The sequence below is a fragment of the Ambystoma mexicanum genome, chromosome 12 (assembly GCF_040938575.1).
Source record: "Ambystoma mexicanum isolate Mex_15411 chromosome 12, UKY_AmexF1_1, whole genome shotgun sequence".
NCBI lineage: Eukaryota > Metazoa > Chordata > Amphibia > Caudata > Ambystomatidae > Ambystoma > Ambystoma mexicanum.
Genome location: NC_090936.1, coordinates 78,833,437 through 78,851,161, shown reverse-complemented (window position 1 = coordinate 78,851,161; position 17,725 = coordinate 78,833,437). Strand labels below are relative to the sequence as shown.

The 17,725-nt window shown below is 43.5% G+C and overlaps 1 protein-coding gene across 3 annotated transcripts in view; it reads left to right on the top strand.

Moving 5' to 3' along the window:
* Nucleotides 1-1,080: 1,080 nt before the first annotated feature.
* TMEM60 (transmembrane protein 60) overlaps nucleotides 1,081-17,725 on the top strand; it is a 110,947-nt gene continuing 94,302 nt past the window's right edge. The window contains exons 1-2 of one of the 3 annotated variants that reach the window (XM_069628043.1): nucleotides 1,081-1,239; nucleotides 14,927-15,056. In XM_069628043.1, coding sequence (XP_069484144.1) covers nucleotides 15,023-15,056 — 34 coding nt within the window. In that variant the 5' untranslated portion in view covers nucleotides 1,081-1,239; nucleotides 14,927-15,022. The remainder of the gene's footprint in view (nucleotides 1,240-14,926; nucleotides 15,057-17,725) is intronic. The other 2 variants (XM_069628042.1, XM_069628041.1) reach the window with 2 other exon arrangements.

Below are 17,725 nucleotides of genomic sequence, written 5' to 3'. Positions count from 1 at the left end.
CCCCTCATTTAATGGGAACTAGCCACTCACGCTGAAGCAGCTATTTCCCATTAGAGAAAGGGCCGTCCAATCGGGAGAGGCAGAAAGGTCAGAGGGCCGTTTCTCCAATGAGAAATAGCTGCTTCAGTGTGAGTGGGCTAGTTCCCATTAGACGAGAGGACCTTTTTGCCTCCGCAGGTCGGAGGGCCGTTTCTCTAATGGGAAATAGCTGCTCCAGTGTGAGTGGGCTAGTTCCCATTAGGTGAGAGGACCTTTTGCCCCTGCAGGTCAGAGGGCTGTTTCTCTAATGGGAAATAGCTGCTTCAGTGTGAGTGTGGGCTAGTTCCCATTAGAAGAGAGGACCTTTCTGCCTCTGCAAGTCGGAAGGCCGTTTCTCTAATGGAAAATAGTTGCTTCAATGTGAGTGTGCTAGTTCCCATTAGACGAGAGGACCTTTCTGCCTCTGCAGGTCGGAAGGCCGTTTCTCTAATGGGAAATAGTTGCTTCAGTGTGAGTGGGCTAGTTCCCATTAGGCGAGAGGACCTTTCTGTCTCTGCAGGTCGGAGGGCTGTTTCTCTAATGGGAACTAGCCTTCTCAGTTTGAGTAGGCAAGTTCACATTATTATGCAGGACTTGGCCACTAGGGGCAAAAAGGGCAATTCCTATAATGGGAACTAGCCTTCTCTGTGTGAGTGGGCTATTTCCCATTATTATGCAGGCCTTGGCCACTAGGGGGTAAAAAAGGGCCATTTCTCTAATAGGAAATAGCCTTCTCAGTATGAGTGGGCTAGATTCCATTATTATGCAGGCCTTGGCCACTAGGGGGTAAAAAAGGGCCATTTTTCTAATGGGAACTAGCCTTCTCACACTGAAGTTGCTATTTCCCATCTGAGAAATGGCCCTAACAACCGATGGTCCGTTTCTCGGACGGGAACTATTATCAACCACTGCTTCATTGCTCCGGAAAAATCACAATGATGACGTAGTAAGTTACGTCACGTGAGGAAGAGTAGGCAGGTGTTGCTATGGTCCGTTTCTCTGATGGGAAGTAGCCACTACAGTTCATTTGCTGTTCTGCAATATACCCCGTTCACGTGACTTGCGACGTTATAGTCACGTGACGGAAAGGTGCCGTTCTGGCGTCTGGAGACTGCCGGATCAGGGTTGAATTTGAGTTTTGGATGGTTACAGCTCTGTCTTGTGGCCGAGGAGGACCTTAGCCGCCCGGGGACTGCTGCAGCAGTTGCGTCCGGTAAACTGGTGAGTAACGGGGCTCTCAGGCTGCATCACACCCGCTTCCGTCTAGAAATGCTTTTACTGGGGGCTAAGCCATGCCCTGCTAAGGAAGACATGCTCCCGTCTCTGCCCTTTGCCGTGCTTTTTGCCCCTGGTGCAACGGGGATGGCTGGCTGTTTAATATTTGCTATTCTAGCTAAATATGCGTAAGCGAGTCCCCTTCTTTATTTTATACCAGACGTCCTGCACAAAAATGTAAAAGGTGGTGGAGCAGAAATAAGCAACATACTTCGTGTCATCGTAGAAGTACATGGCAGGTAACACTGCTTCCATTATGTGAAAACGTTCCAGGTGTCGTGTGAAGCAAAAGCATTCGGGAAAGTATTAATTTAGCAAATGCAATTGGTCAGAAAACGAGGAAGATCTTCCCATCCTCCCCCGACCGATTCTGCATCGAGGCATAGACTCCAAGATTAAAAGATTCATATCGGGCAATACTAATATGTCCAATCATAATGGGCAAGTGGTCTTCATCTGGGTGACCTTAGTCGACTGGAGGGTGAATTACCCAATGGGGGCTTATTTTTCTAGATAGCGCAGGGAGTCTGCGTAGGACACACCAACATTCTTCATTTCTTTGTGTTTTGAGCTCCTTCTGACTCTTTAAGCGCGTTTCTCGCGCTTGGCCCAAAATGGTGGCCTGGGTTCCAAAATGGCCGGACCACGAGGCTCTTTGTCCTGCCCGCTAACCGTCTAGCCCCCTTCACCTTCCCCAGGTCAAGCCGACCCAGGACCTTCCTTATTTGGGCATGTACTTTCCCGCGAAACACAGATGATTTTGCAGGCTTCTACAGGCCTTGTGTGCGCCTCCAGGATGTGGCCTGGGATGTCTGGTCCCAATACACATCCTGGGTGCCAGAGAGTCTAGTGTGTCTTGAATGCCTGGGACCACTGTGGTCCGTGATAGGTCCACGTATGGTGTGAGTGTTTTGTGAGCAGATCTCCCATTGGGTCCCCTCCGTTTTGGCACGAAGGGAACTCTGGATAAGAGGAGGCTGGAAACGCCACTACCATGTCGATCTCCATAGTTCTCACGAATGACGGATACAGGAGCCAAGTATCCTGCAACCAAGAGGCTGAACCGAGGAATCGCTGGTGACCCGCTGAAGGACTGCCCCTCTGCACTGCTGTCGCTCTGTGAAACCATTCTGCCTCTGATCGAACGAGAAGGCCTGTACTGGTACTTGGACCCTTTGGAATAGTGGGAACAACTATTCTCGGCATCTTCATCATCTCCTGCATGTTAGCCTTTGGAAGCATCTCTGGGCCATCCAGTGGACTGACCAGCTTACCCAGGAGTCTTGCTCTGTAACCGCCGTCAGGTTGCTGCTGTATTCCGAGTCCTTGACACTCTCACACGATTCGTACACTTGGCATTCCCAGGTCTGAAGTGAGAAGTGTACATTGGGCTGAAATACACACAGCCGCTTCGTTGCCCTGCTGTGGTAACAATCTGTGCCGGTTCACTGCGTTTGGGACATCCTCAACTCTAACTTCTGCTGCCGCGGAATCTACATGACGCCGAGACGTCTCCTGCTCGTATCTGAACCTGCCAGCACCGAAACTGATGCGCAGAAGCCTGGGTCTGCCTGCATCGGGGACCGGTGAGTAGCAACGCTAGAACTGGTTGCCCTCCTGCAGTAGCCCGTAGCTTTTCCTCGCTGTGTTAAACAGCACCCCTTTTTAGCACTTGTGCTCTGCTTCTGCCCGCAAGTGGAGGCCGTGCTTGAGTAGCGGAGATCTGTTCGCCCTCCTTTGTTCACCACTCTGAACTGCCTGACTTCCACGAAGAGACTCCCCTTGGCCCATCCGCACCCGCATGTGCAGGTACTTTTGAGCACAAGGCTCCACTCTTCGTCGGGCTCGGACTTCCTTCTAGTTAGGTGGCCTCTGAAGGCGAACTGGGTCTAAACAATTACTTGCACTGCCTGTTTTCCTCCCCATCTAGGTGGTTTGCATATTTCGTGCTTCTAACTCTTTAGACTCTTCGGTAAATGTGTGTGTGTGTGTGTAATCTGCATTTGATTGTGATGTGTTGGTTTACTTGAGTTTTATCGTGATTCTTTACTATGGTCAATATTACAAAGGCCTTGTAATAAATGTGTCTATATTTTTAATATAACACCTGCTTGGAGTAATTTGTAAGCATCCTTGCTCTGTGTGCTCATTGCGGGCTTTCAGTCACCCTCACCCCTCTTGAGACCTAGTCTTGAACGCTGCGATCGCTACCTTGATTGGTCTGGCTTGTCCAGAGTTTACCCTGTTCCAAGAAACTAGGCTGGCCTTCTGAACCTCTGCCCCTCCAGGACAGAGTTCAGAAATCCATCTTCACACCAGCCCCTAGCCCCATGTAAGAAGAGCATGTGGCTGCCCCAATGTAGTCGGCTTGGAATCAGAGGCCCACTCTGCGCTCTCGTTCATGGGTACACAAACACTGCTTCTCAGTCATACCCTTAAATACGCACTGTTTTTATTATCACGTGCACCCATACAGCAAACTCAATAACCGCAATATTCAGACACCTGTACATTCGGGTATTAGACACAAACCTTTGCTCGCATGCAAAGTTAGATATTTCCTCATGCACTAAAAAATGCACCACACAAAAGTTGTCCAAGGCTTTGGTCCTTATTTTTAATTTCTTTTCCAAACAGAAGGGAAAAGTCACGCCTTAGTGCCGAAACACGTGTAATCCAGAGGGCACACACCTGCTTAAGAGTTTTCAGACTCTTTATTTTATTTCTTCTTTTTGGAAAAGAAATTAAAAATAAAGACAAAAGCCTTGGACAACTTTTGTGTGGCGCCTTTTTTTAGTGTGTGAGGAAATATCTACCTTTTTTTCTTGAATAAGAGGTAGGGGTATTCCCCTTCTTTTCCCCACACCTATGCCACAACAGAGTGTTTATAACTGATATTTGGGCGCAGGACACTTTTCCATTGGCACGTGAAATCCCTGAACATTATTTGCTCGCATACACATGATTTTAGTTTTTTCCTATTTGCTCTAGCTCTTGACTCCAGATGTCGCTTCATGCGCAGCCTCTAGGGCCTGCTGGCCTCTGTGCACCATGGAAGCAGGTAGAGCTTCCTGGTTCATGACTTGCGTGGTAGAGCTGGAGAGCCATCTTCTCAACACCATAATCTTTTATAACGCGCCAAATATTAGAGACCAGCCTCTTTAGCGCCGGACCGTGATTCAAACCTGTGTTACTCTGTGCGGTCTTTCTCCAAGACAAATGTGTTGGCCCTGAGCTACCTTCTCGGCCCATATGCTCTTTGAATGTGTAGGAAGGCACTGGAGCAATCCCTATGCCCATTTTACTGTGCAGTACCCAAGCACAAGTTTTCCAGAGTGCCTCTTCGGCTGCCTTATGCAGATGGATGTGTGCTGTGTAAGTGTGCTGTTTGGCTGCCACACCTGTGTAGTGACTAAGTTTCCTTTGGACTTTGAGTAGAATGCGTGGAATGTTGGAGTGAGTGAGAGAATGCAGCCTGAGAGAATGTTGATGTACAAGTGTGTTCTGTGAGAGGCAGTTGGAGATGTATCCCCCCTGAGAGGATTCTGGTGCATGTTGCCCTTAACTTATGTGTACCTGACCTGATATACTTGATGTAATGCATAAGGAACAGATTAAAGAAGTAACTAGTACATCCCAAGATGTTGGAGTCCTCATTGGCCACGCAGCCATCTTTACTGTTGGAGTCCTCATTGGCCACGCAGCCATCTTTACAACCTGCTGATGCCTCTTGACCTATTTAATTTATTAATCTACTACTAAAGAAGGTCTGTTTGTTTGGATTGGACTTGGAAACTGCTCCTATTTACTCTCATTGTATCTATTTAAGCATAGATGTATATTTATATTATTTCTCTACTTTACAGATACAAAATTAAGTCCTGCCCCCCCATCCTTCTGCCTGGAACTGCTATTTAATCTGGCGCATGCAAGCGTTTGGCATGGGCGCATTTGGAAGTGCTGTTTGCTTTGCAGTTGTCTGTGTCTGCACGCGGCACTCCGCCTCGTTACATATTTTGATAGCTTTCGCATTTAGGAAGCTTGCTGATAAATTCGCTGGGTCGTTCAGTTTTTCTGTTGATATGACAAGCTAAGGAGTACTGCTGGTCAATTGTTTGTATGGTTTGTGCGTGATACCCTTCACCATTTGACCATCTTACTGTAACCTTGTTGTGAATGTTGCAGTGACTCTCCCTCGACCAGGCAAAAATGGCCTCGCACCTGTATTGCTCGCCAAGAGTGCACGGACAGTCATTTATCACCAGTACAGTTGGAGAGCCAATACTTTGAAAGCCGGTAGACAACACAATGACTTACAACCACACGCACACTTAGAGAGTAAGTAGCACTTGTACGGCTATTTATCCATAGTTAAACGTACATAAGCAATAAGTGATAATACAGGAATAAATCACAGAAAAGATAGTAAGTTAGCAAGAATACATCACCATGGGCGTAAATGAATCCCTCATGTCGCCAGAAGCAGCTGGAAGACCCCGGTAATAGCCAGGCCGAGAGCACAACAGCCCACAGGTATTTCGGAACAGGGCGTCCCCCCTCCGAATGAGGTCTTTGTGCTTATCCCGTCTGACCGTCGCAGAGCTCCGCCTATATGCACTCCTCAAAAGGGGTAGCAATTTCTCGAACCCTCTGGCATTAGCGATTGCGCATTGATGAGTGACCGTTGGTTGCCAGCTGTGTCAACCGACAGTAACCCCAAGGAGCAAAGCGCTTCCCTCTCCTAAAAACGCCACAGAAAACAGTTCTATAACTCATCTCGAAACCTTGGGGCGGGCATAGCAAACCACAACAAACCTTGTTATCTGGTACCAGCCGGCACCTGCGGATCCTAGCTTTCCCAGCGCCGTATCCTTGGCTGAGGAGGCCTGCATTCCAGGCAAGTGCAGCTTTCCACTGAGGCATGGATAAATATCCATTATGGCTCCGAGTGCCCTCAGAATGCACTGCGCACCAGCACCATGTTTTGGCTCAAGCATCATAGCACCGTACAGAATAATATAGTTTAGTCTCTAGCAATACCTCTTTTGTAGTGGGTCGGTCAGCTTTCCCTTCTGTTGTGACTACATTGTGCTTGCAGACGTAATTGGAAATAAGTGAGAAACTAGAATTTGGGTCATAAAGTGTAACCCTCGAGGCGACAGTGTGTTGATTAATCATTGTGCAGTATTCATTGTTTGCTTAGAGATTGTGTTTAATATTGTCACGTATGGATGAGGAGATAGATGTTGGTGGCGGGGATGGCATTGAGGAAGCATATGTACCAACCACACCAGTAGTTAGTATGGGCTGAAAGGGAGCCATTAAATCAGCCCGGTGTTGCCACAGAATTTGTAAGCTTAAAGTGATCACTTGAGCTACATCGATGGTAAATAGTAAAAAATGAACAACTTTTTTCCCTAAAGTAAACATGCTAAGTGAAATCGGTTCAGAAAATTGTATCTGAGCTGAATATGTCGCTGGGTTGTTTGGGAACAAAACCAATAAGTGATGTAATTTCTGTAACGGACAAAGCTATGCAAGTCGAAACCGAGGAACCATTGCATGTAGCTTTGATACCTGATCCCAGCCCGGCACCATGTGAACTAGCATGTGAGCAAGTGCCGAAGTGTGCAGTAAATAAAGGTTCAGAACTGATCAGTCCTGATATAATGATAGAGATCCCTGTAGATACTGTGATAAACCCAGAGATCAGGTAATTTAAATAAGATGTTGGCTGATACAGGTCTGACAAAAGTTATGATACATAAGGATATCAATGATGTTTCAACTAGCCTAATAAATGGCGACCTGCCTCCCGATTATGCTAGAGGTGCAATATCTAGGAGATTCATGTGATATTTCCTCGACTCCTTGTTTATTGGCTATCGATCCACAGACCTTCTTTGAAAAGAGTACAACTTCTGGCAGTGTTGCCCACTACCCAAACAAAGAAGAAACATGTATTAACTCTTGCTCTCCCCTGAAGAGTTATGAGTGGCATAGGCGGAATGGGCGCTACCGTAACAAACGATGTACTGTCAGTCAGGCTTGACTAAGAGCAGCACAACTAGCGTGACGTTGAATGAGACGTTTTTGGCGTTTAAATGTCTGTTAACCAGCCTAGTTTCAACATGCGAAAAACTTGAAAACCAACTCGACATTCAATTATTCCTTCTCCACAAGTACTGGAATCGTAAAACAGAGTTCAGGGCTGTAATACTGATATATCTGTGAGCGTGATTAGTACTAATTTTATTTTTAACACCCTGAATGTTGGAAAAGTGGCCATAGCTCCATGTACCAAAATATTGCTGTGCCGGTAGTTTCCAAAACTGGTACGATAAAAAAGAAAAGTAAAGTCATCTTTCATGTATGCTAAAAGTGTAAAAACCCACAAAAATGCCTGTAGTGTAGCTGCTGAAAGTGTGCCTGGAAACCTAGGGTTAGAATGTTGTACACTGGCCAAGGAACCCCCCCAGAGGATTGATGATCTTGAGGAGCGAAGTGTGCCTCTACGACCAACAGTACCTCTCGGACCCCAATTGCTGACAGGAGCGACCTCGACCATAGTGATGTACTCCTGTGTAGTGCCAGCACAGTCTTTAAAAGCTATTACTGCCTCAACCACAAATTCTAATGTGGCGACTGACCAGACCGGTCAGATAAAATTCACAGATCTCTGGTCTCCGTTACCATCTGCGCTGTCGAAGTGTGGATCTTTTGCACTGATTGGAGCGACCATGCAAGCCTTACAAATTAAACCCATATCAAGGGGGTTTTTCTCCCTCCACTACATAGGACTGCAGTCTTAAGCACTTTTCATCTGTTGCTGCCTTACGAGTAATATGTACTGACAACATAAAAAATAGTTTATCAGGTGGGCCACGTTCCCATGAGTATCTTAAACTAATGCTTAAATTCCGAAGAAACTCTTGATTACATCTTAAAATATGAAACCAAATTATATCGGCTCCGATACAAATGTAGCATAGTGAACATCACCGCTGAAAAACTGTGACCATGTAAAGCAGCTAATGTAAATGAAAATAGTAACTATGGTCCTGTTGAGCCAAAAGAAACAAACCCTGAATAGGACCACTACCCTGTGAGTGGCCCCAGTCTCGGGACTCGGAAGGCTTCTATAAAAACAATTACCTTGACACAGTGCGATGGTCAACCTCCTGTTAGTATCGTATTAGAAGGCACAGATACCCCCTTAAAGTTTGGGTATCGGAATTCTTGGGTGGGTAGCTCAGAGGCAACGCGTTCGCCTTGGAAGCAAGACGACACAGAGTGCCACAGGCTCGAACCCTGGGTCCGCGCTTAGAAACCGAAGTGCGTTCCAAATGACTAATTATTATATGCATAAAAATGCTGGCTACTGGCAATGGTTGCCTTCTGTCTTCAAATCACATTTTTCGGTACTGACTCGAGGACATCGAGATGTTATTCACGTGGAATAGACAAGGATTTTCTCATCTGTTTGGCGATGATGGATTGTCTGTAATGGATCTATTCTCTGTAATTGCCCTGCAGGAAACGTGGCTAATTGAAACTTTATTTCTCGATGGTCATACAACAGTCCAAAAAGCAGCAACTAAAGGCAGTCTTGGAAAACCAACGGGTGGTTTATTGATATGTTAGGCAGCCCTGGTCCCTCCATTGAGCTCCCTGGTTCATCAACTATGGTATTGTCTGCCAAAATGTCAGGCCTGGTTTGACTATCATAATCATCAATGTATATGGTCCCCCCTAATGGTACTGTGACTAAAAGTAAAATGTACTCTTGCAATGTACAAGCATAGGTTCCCAATATAGATCATGCAGGCTTTAATGCAGAAATTGTACAGTATGATGTTGATCTACAAGTGACACCCAGATCCGCCCCATCCGTCAGGGTTCCTCATAGAAAAATAACACATGGACTTCTATCCTGAATGAACATGGTTTCTGTTCCCTCAACGGTCTCTGTCCTTGAGACGAACAGAGGTTTCACACCAGTGTGTGGGAAGAGTGCCTCAACTCTTGGTTATTTTTGTGTGAATTGGCCAGGGTTAGTATTAGTGAAAGAAATGGCGATATCTTCATGTGAGGCTTCACGTGAGGAAAGTGATATACCCACATGTATCCTATTCAATTCTATGTGTTCAAGTGTAACTGAAAGGCCATATGACAGTAATATTTGTGAATAGCAGTGCAAATCACATTAGTGGCATCCCTAAAATCTAGCTATGGGTAAACTTGCCTGTGATCAACTTATTCCGATTTTCATTGAACAATTTTCGAGTGATATTGCCCCCCCTTAGCAGCATGAGTGAAGGTTTCTCATCCATGATTCGTACGATACAAAATATGGTTGGCAGTAAAAGGGTTTATAAAACTCCTTATGAGCACACAAGTGAAATAACTACGACCCAACGATAAATGCTGCAATAAAACAACTCAGAGCAGACACATTGTGGTATTGTTATCTCCTGTTTCACGGCTTCATAGTGCCACTGAATTAAAAATAAGAATTGAAGACACCAAAAAGAATTACTGTCAGTCTCAAAGATCATAAGGCAAGATGTGAAAATAAACAAAGACTGTGTATTGCTTGTTTGGCCACTACTAAATAATACAACAGCAATATGGAAATAAATTAAGGCTGTGTCTACAAGTGAACTTCCAATTAATTGCGTTCCTGAGGAGGCGTGGATTTCTCACATAAATGCCACTCTGAGGTTTTGTGATCAAGCAGCTGAAGTAATGCCCATACTTGATGTAACCTGAACCTGTAAAGCTTCCATAGCTGACATCACCCAAATAATTGAGAAGCTAAATAAATCTTGTGCGTCGGGTCCTGACAGTATAAGCAATGGGTTGCTTAAAATATCTGCTGCTATGTGGGCTAACGCCTTACATTTAGTCTTCATTGAGATTGGAAAGTCTGGCAACTTCACGTGTCATGGCGTGAAAGCCACATTCTCCCTATATGTAAGAAGGACCAGCGTAATGATCGACAAAATTACAGCTTGCTTGCTGTGCTGGATATGCCAGCAAAAATATTTGCACCGGTCCTTTTTGTTGAATTAAATCTCTGGATATATACAAATGCTATCCTAAGCAGATATCAAACTGGGTTTCGAGCTAAATCGACAACTTCACATAACATCCTTATGTAGGTTTCCTCTGTGGAAAATGCATGGATACATATACAGACTGTAGTATGTGGTACCTACATTGATTTTAGTGCCGCCTTTGACACTGATTTACAAAATCAATTATGGCGGTAACTTGTGGACTGGAATATTCCCAGGGGCTTGCTCAGGATGATCATGTTGCTTCACACTGAAACTAGTGTTCTGGTGCACTTAAATGGTGAAGGTCAATTGCCTAACTCTCTATTAAAGCAAGGCTGTATAGTTGCTTCCACTTTATTTAACCTTTATTTATTTAGCTAATTTGCAACTGTTGAGTATTATTTGAAGAGCACACCTAACCCTGAGGTGTCGGGGCGCTTGAACGTAAGTGTTTGTTACAAGTACATACATATAGGGACACAAGGCTTGTTGACAAGGGTTACAAGTTGGTCGACAAGCCAGCATAGGAGAGAAAAGAACATGCAAGGTGCTTGAGCGTAAGTGTTTGTTACAAGTACATACATATAGGAACAAAATGACACAAGGCTTGTTGACTGCCGTTAACTACTGTGATATATGTCCAGTGAAAGTAGGTTCCCATTGTCTTAGTTGGTTAGCATACGCTGGTGACCTGTTGCTTGTAGACTATACGCCTAAGGGACTCCAATCCCTGATAAATGGACTTGGACTCGTTGCTAATAAAAATGGCCTTACGGCAAACATTGAGAAAAGCACTGTTATGGTGTTTGCAGGCAAACTGAGACCAAACCCAATTGGTTCCTTGATTGGAAAAAAAATGTGGGTTTGTCAAATCTTATAAATACCTAGGGTTGTATGTTGATGACTCGCTCGACTTTAAACTTCACTGGGTGGAAACTAAAAACAAATGTTTGAAATGGGGTGGTGCAATTAACTCCTTCATTAGTAGAGATGATGGATATTCTGCACAATTGTGCTGTTGTATTCTATGAAAATTGTACCTGTACTATCCTATAGTTTTGAGATTTGGGGACATGAGTTTATAACGGAGCTCATCAAATTTGAAGCAAGGCTATTACATAAATGGTTTTGTATGCCACAATCCGTATCTGTTGAATATATTTACCTGGAATTTAATTTGATCGGGATTGTATCTAAATTTATATCTAAAATGTTAATGTGCTCAATACATTTATTAGCCCTGAGTAATGATACAACAATGGTTGATTATGTCAAGGCTTTTTTATCTTTTGAGAATTATAAGCGGATTGTCACTATGGGGAAAATACTTACCCTTCTTTATCAGTGGAAGAGTGGATGTGATATCCCTATCAACTGTTTTTTTGATTAAATGTTGGCCCAAGCAAAACTTTAGCCATGACAACCAATTATCTTCTAAAACTAATAGTGGCCCTTGTATTTATCATAGAGGGCTCTGTAGTTGTAACCCAAAATACATTGAAGCATTTCTGGAATGTGTGACCATAAAACAATACCTACTACTTGAATGTAACCACTGCGGTGCCCTCGAAATTGAGGGAGCTAAAAGAGATATTCCTCGCGTGGAACAGTTTTGTCGTTTGTGGTGAATATGAAATGTAATCCTTTGACCATGTCCTCGCTAAATGTGAGAACCTTAATCTAATTGGAGCCAAATTAATGAAATCGTACAATAATCAAATGGAGTGTTCTGATATATCTATGCTTTGGCAAATGTTTATGAAAGGCAATGATTTGAATTTTATATATTTTATGGTGACATTTTACAGGAAGCGTGAGATATTTAAGATATCATGAAATAATGGAAGTATTAGGTTTTAGGTCATTTTAAATTGGTCTGTGCGATATAGGAAATGTTTTTATGTATTGTATAACATGTTTTTATATGTGGTATATGCAAAGCTGTATGTATATGAATACGTTCAATTAATAAGGGAGGATGCAGTGTTTTTAGTAGGCTGGGTTTGGCTAGCTTCTCCATTGTAGGTGGTTGGTCAGTGCCCCATTGCTCTTTATGGACAAGCTGCCCCTGATTATTATTTTCTTTCCATCCACATTTGAAGTTTAAAAGTTCCAGAATCCTAGTTGATGTGAAAATAACATTTAATCTGGGTTTTACTACTGTGTTTGAAAGATTTAAATATAGTCCACAAAAAGAGCTGTACAATAAGGTCACCTGATTTGTTTTCATTGATACAGACTAGTACATTGTTTTCATAATGTGGAGGACATTATGTGTGTTTTAAAAAAAAAAAAAAGCAGTTCTTAAAATAAGCTTGCTAGAGGTCTTTTGACATATGATAATCTATATTATGGTTAGGGCTTGGGCCCCTAAAATAGCAGGAAGAGTAAGCAACTGGCTAAAGAAGGCCACCAGAATATAAGGAGACAAGATTTGACCGAAGACAATACTGTACTATAGTAAGATCAGAATTATTTATGGGTTTTATATTGTGGAGGTGCTGTTTGAACGTACCTGGGGAAAACATAACGGGTCAATGGAAACCAGGGCATGCCTTATTTGGCGCCCGACCCTGCACGCCCCTAGTCATGCAGGGGGGATGTGGGGGGGGAATGCCACATTTTTCAATAGGCACGTCAGGCATCCTATTCGCTCCCGAGAACGGAGCGCTTTTACAATAGGGTGCCTTCTGCGGCTTCTTCATCACACCAGCATGGGGGTGACCTTGAAACAGTTGGGTTCAGATGATCTGTCCAGGATCAAAGTATTGTCCGCTGGCAAAGGCAGGATATGGGTCGTTGTTTAGAATTTGGCTACCAAATCACCTTTCCTGATTAAAATGCTCTTTGTTGGGGGTATTTGAACTTTTTTTCGGCCCTTATTTGGAAGAACCAAACTCTAGACCTGAGCGATACAGATGCTATATTAGTTTTAATAACTTGTGCTTTCTGGTCCTGGTTCTTTATTTTGTATATCGTGAAAGCTATCACACACACTTTTTTTTTTATCCTATAGAGAGGAAAGGCGGAGTCTGCTGCTGGGACGTGGTATTGCGATGTACCCTAGGAACTATCTGCAACAAGTGCTTAATCACAGTTCTCTTCTGAACCTCGATTGCTTAGGCTTAGCAATATGCATTTCCACTTTGGTTATTGTGCGTGGTCAATATATTCCACAAAGGAAGGTTAAAACAAAGGTGTCCGATTGTGAAAACGCAAACTTCGTACTACACTAAAGACAGAAATGTAAAGGGCTGTCGCACTGATAGTGCAAAAAATAGGGTCCTCTTGGCTAGCTTTAGGCTGTCGTTCCTCTTCCTTACCAGAAGTAGCTTTGCGTTTCCTCCATAACCAAGAAATGTGTCTTTTGATGGTTTTTTCCCCCTAGATGACCTCCTGAAGTATAGAAAGTGTCTACACGATGGACCTTCAGAGAGTGACCAGTTTCTGTCTCGGTATACCAGGGGTCTGCATCCTTTTGACTCTCCAGATGTTTGGTAATACTCCTATCACTATTAATAGTGAGTGATATCCAAAATATCGGGACAGCCAAAGGTTGCAGACCATGCGATAGGATTAAATGAGATATGTGATGGATATAGCAGAGCTGTTCCAGGTGAAGAGCCTGGCGAATTGTATCTTCTCTTACAGTAAATACCCTGTATTCAAAGTTTACCTACTTTAGAAGGAATTTGGACTCGCTCATTCTGTGCATCTTTTATTATCGTCTGCAAAGCAACACATGGCCAACTTTGCGTTGACTTCTGGAAACGTTGTATGCAGGTAGCTGACAACTGGCCCAGTCAGGCAATCCTGGAATTTGTGTTTTTTTTTTTTTCTGGATTGTTTTTTCCTCCCTGTAAATCATGCCGTGTATGTTTGCCGTCATAGGACTGAAGGGTGAAATGACCTAAAAATAAGTGAACTTCACGTATTATGTAACTTGTAAAGCGCTGAACTGGTACGTTATGTGCCTTCATTAGTGACCATCCATTAGCGCATTGCTGCACCTTTACAATAAACCATAATCCGTAGTAACTTCTGTGTTCCAATCCTGCTCTTGTGTGTTGTGCTTGGGTGTGTGTAGAACCAATCGCGCACAAGCTTTTTAGCTTTGAGTCCCATTAGTCAGTCCAATAGCATGACCTACCGCTCAATGGCACTGGTATCACTTTAGCATTAAATTACTTTAACACTTCTTTCCAAAATAACAGATCAGTGTGGATGCCAAAGGCTTTGCCTTTATGCAATCAAAATGTAAATGGTTCTCATAGGAGCCAAATGTTTGGCCATATAAGATCTGGATGCTAGAATGATCATGATGCGCACCACGTGTCATAGAAAGCACTCCCATGTGATCATTAATGCGCCCTTAGTCCCTCCACGTACCCTACCCCATCAACACAGTGAAGTTTAAGCATTTCCTTATGATATCTTAGTATGTGGAGCCATATTTTGGTATAAAAAAAATGCTGTTGTGTTTCATGTTTGGGGGACACTAAACGACTGCTCTGCCTGTGTGTGCTCCCTGTAACACCCCCCTGCTTTTACCCTCCTGTCTTTTGCACTAGGAATAATTGCACAGCTGGGTGGGAGTGGCTGAAGCAGAACTGAAGACCAATATAGTGGAAGAACATGAACATGATGGAAGTGGTAGGAACTGGTGCATGGCGTTCACAAACAAGATCATGAGAGCCGCAGGTGAGTCATGTTAATACATGGGTGTGGTGGGTGAACAGAATTTGCGATAGGCTTTAGGGGACGTGTGTGTCAGTTGGTGTGAGGTCGGTTTTTTTCCGATGAATTCAATGTCCAAACATGCTTTGGGCAGACTGGTGGTAAGAACCTCTCTGAATCCTTACCTCATTTTTGCCCGTAGGCAACCACAGTCCCAGCTCTGTGCAGGATATCTTCTTAATGTCTATCCACATGAACCTCAAACATTAGCGGTGGTGGTTTTATTTATTTATTTATTTATTTATTTTTCTTTTATTCCCCCCTCAATTTCAACAAATTGAATCTGGCGTCTGTAACGTCCTGTTTTTGTTACTGAAACCTTTTGTACATGGACATTTTCACTACATATTACTCACAGAAACGTCTCACTGTCTATTAAAGACAGAGTAAAGCATTCTGTTATGGTTTAAAAAAATAAATAACTTAAGCGGCAACTTTCAAACGAGAACAAAATAAATATTCTGTTAACTCCCAGGCAAATATTTGCTATTTGAAATATTTAATCGTGGAACTCTGCAGAATCCCTGATCTTTACCGACCTTCCGTTATTTGTTGCGAAGACCCGCCACAGTACAGATAAAAAATTCCCTGTCATTGCAACTATAAATCGCTCCAGAAATTGGAATCCAAAACTGCCCCTCCGAAAGCACTGCAGCCCTACCTGTAGGCTAATCCGAAATTCAGGTTGATTTAGTGTTGCGGTTTAATTTGACCTTTCAATAAAACAGGCAAGAATTGGTGAGCAGCTAAATATGAACATGTGATGGACATTAAAGTAGTAATACAATGGAGAATAATGATAACATTTACTACTCCTTCCCACTTCCAATTTTATTACTATCAGTGAACCATGAAAACGACAAGCCACCTCCTGGCTGGCTTAGGTCTAGCACATTGAAGCATTTCAGGGAGCTGGATTTTGACACCATGTCCAGATTGAACTGCAGTTAAATATATGTACATTTTTTTCCCTATTCCTTCTGCTTCCATGTCTATTTGATCCATAGATGTTTCTTTATTCATTTGGCACACTGTATTGGTTCTAGTGAAAGGGTATAGATATTGAGCCTGTATGTGCCGAAACTCCCCATTCTTTGTTTTTTATGTGACCTGGTTTGATAATCTAATGAGGTTGTGTGGTCGACAGATGCTTTCGACTATGCCTCTGGTTTTTATGTCCAAATAGGCAATTAAGTTGTGCAGTGAATGCTCTATAAGGAAACCTGAACTAATACTGGTTGAAGCTGTAGTCCTCATGGCTCGAAAAACTGACTTCATTGATGCTTTGTTAGCTGCCGCTACTCTCATGAGTAAATACATGCCCCTTGATAGTACTAGTCATCTCCTCTTGACAGTCTGGATGTCTCTGATGGGTTCCCTTTGACCACTTCTCTGCTTGATGTTGCTGTATTTCCATCGGGTTTGCCCAATGGTCAGGCAAGGCATAACATAAGCAGTGTGGCATCAGGGAAAGTAGTATGGCGGGAGGGGGAACATCTCGGGGCCCAGTGTAGAGAAGGGTCAGGAGAGACGGTGCCTGCAAGGAGAACACGTGGAACTGGATGGAAGGAAGCACCAACCCAAATCCCCCAGAGTACTAAGCAGGGCTAGGTCAGGGATAACTAGAAGAACCACAGGGAGGTAGCCTGCCACCGTCTTGGGGATACCCCCTTTTTGGTGCTAGGGAAGAAGAAAAAGCCAGGGTAGTTGAGTTAGCGAGGGACAACCCTAGAGCCAAACACCCTAAGAACATAGAAGGCCGTATCTTTGATTTCAGAAAAAGTTACAGTAAAGACCCTTGGATCGTATTTCAGTATCCGGAGTGGTATTTTGGTGGCGGGTGCGCCATCTCATCTAGTTTCTTTTCTGAAACGCTGTCATATTGCTCAGTTTTTGGTAAAAATGGCCCTAGATGTGGTGTTATGTGTTGGGTGAGTTTTCCCCAAAGTCCACTGTTAGGTAGATTTTACAAAACTAGCCCAATGGTTTGTAGATCTCCAACTCTTAGAATCACTGTACTAATCATGGAACCTTGGTATAGTGGCGGAGCAGTCAGGCTTATCATAAGATGAAGATGTGAGCTGTAGGTAAGTACACTGAACCTAGTTAGTAATGCACATCAAAGAAACACTTACACATGTATGTCGTATGTATGTGTGTATGTATGTATGTGTGTGTATATATATATATATATATATATATATATATATATATATATAATGAATCACCTCTAAATGCTTAGCACAATAAACCAAAACACTTTGAAAGTATTGCAAAGGGATCAGACTGTTCCCATACTGTTCTCTGGGCAGCATTTGCGTTCTCCCTATCGATGCAAGGAAGTTGTTTTATCCTGTGAACTGGGGAATTCATCCTGTGACCTGGGAAATTTAAAATTCAGCGGTGAGTGGTGTGTGTGTGTGTGTGTAGATATGTCACCATGTGCTCTCGCAGTATCGCCAAGTATGCTTTAGTTGGGTCTTAATTGGCGTTCATGCCTAAAATGAGGCTGTCTCCTCTCGGAGTTTGCATATGTTGAGATGGAATGGAAGATCTGTGGGTCATCGATAAAAACATCCGGAGCCTATGTTATCCGACATCAGCCATTGACTACACAGATAGCGGTAAGTGGT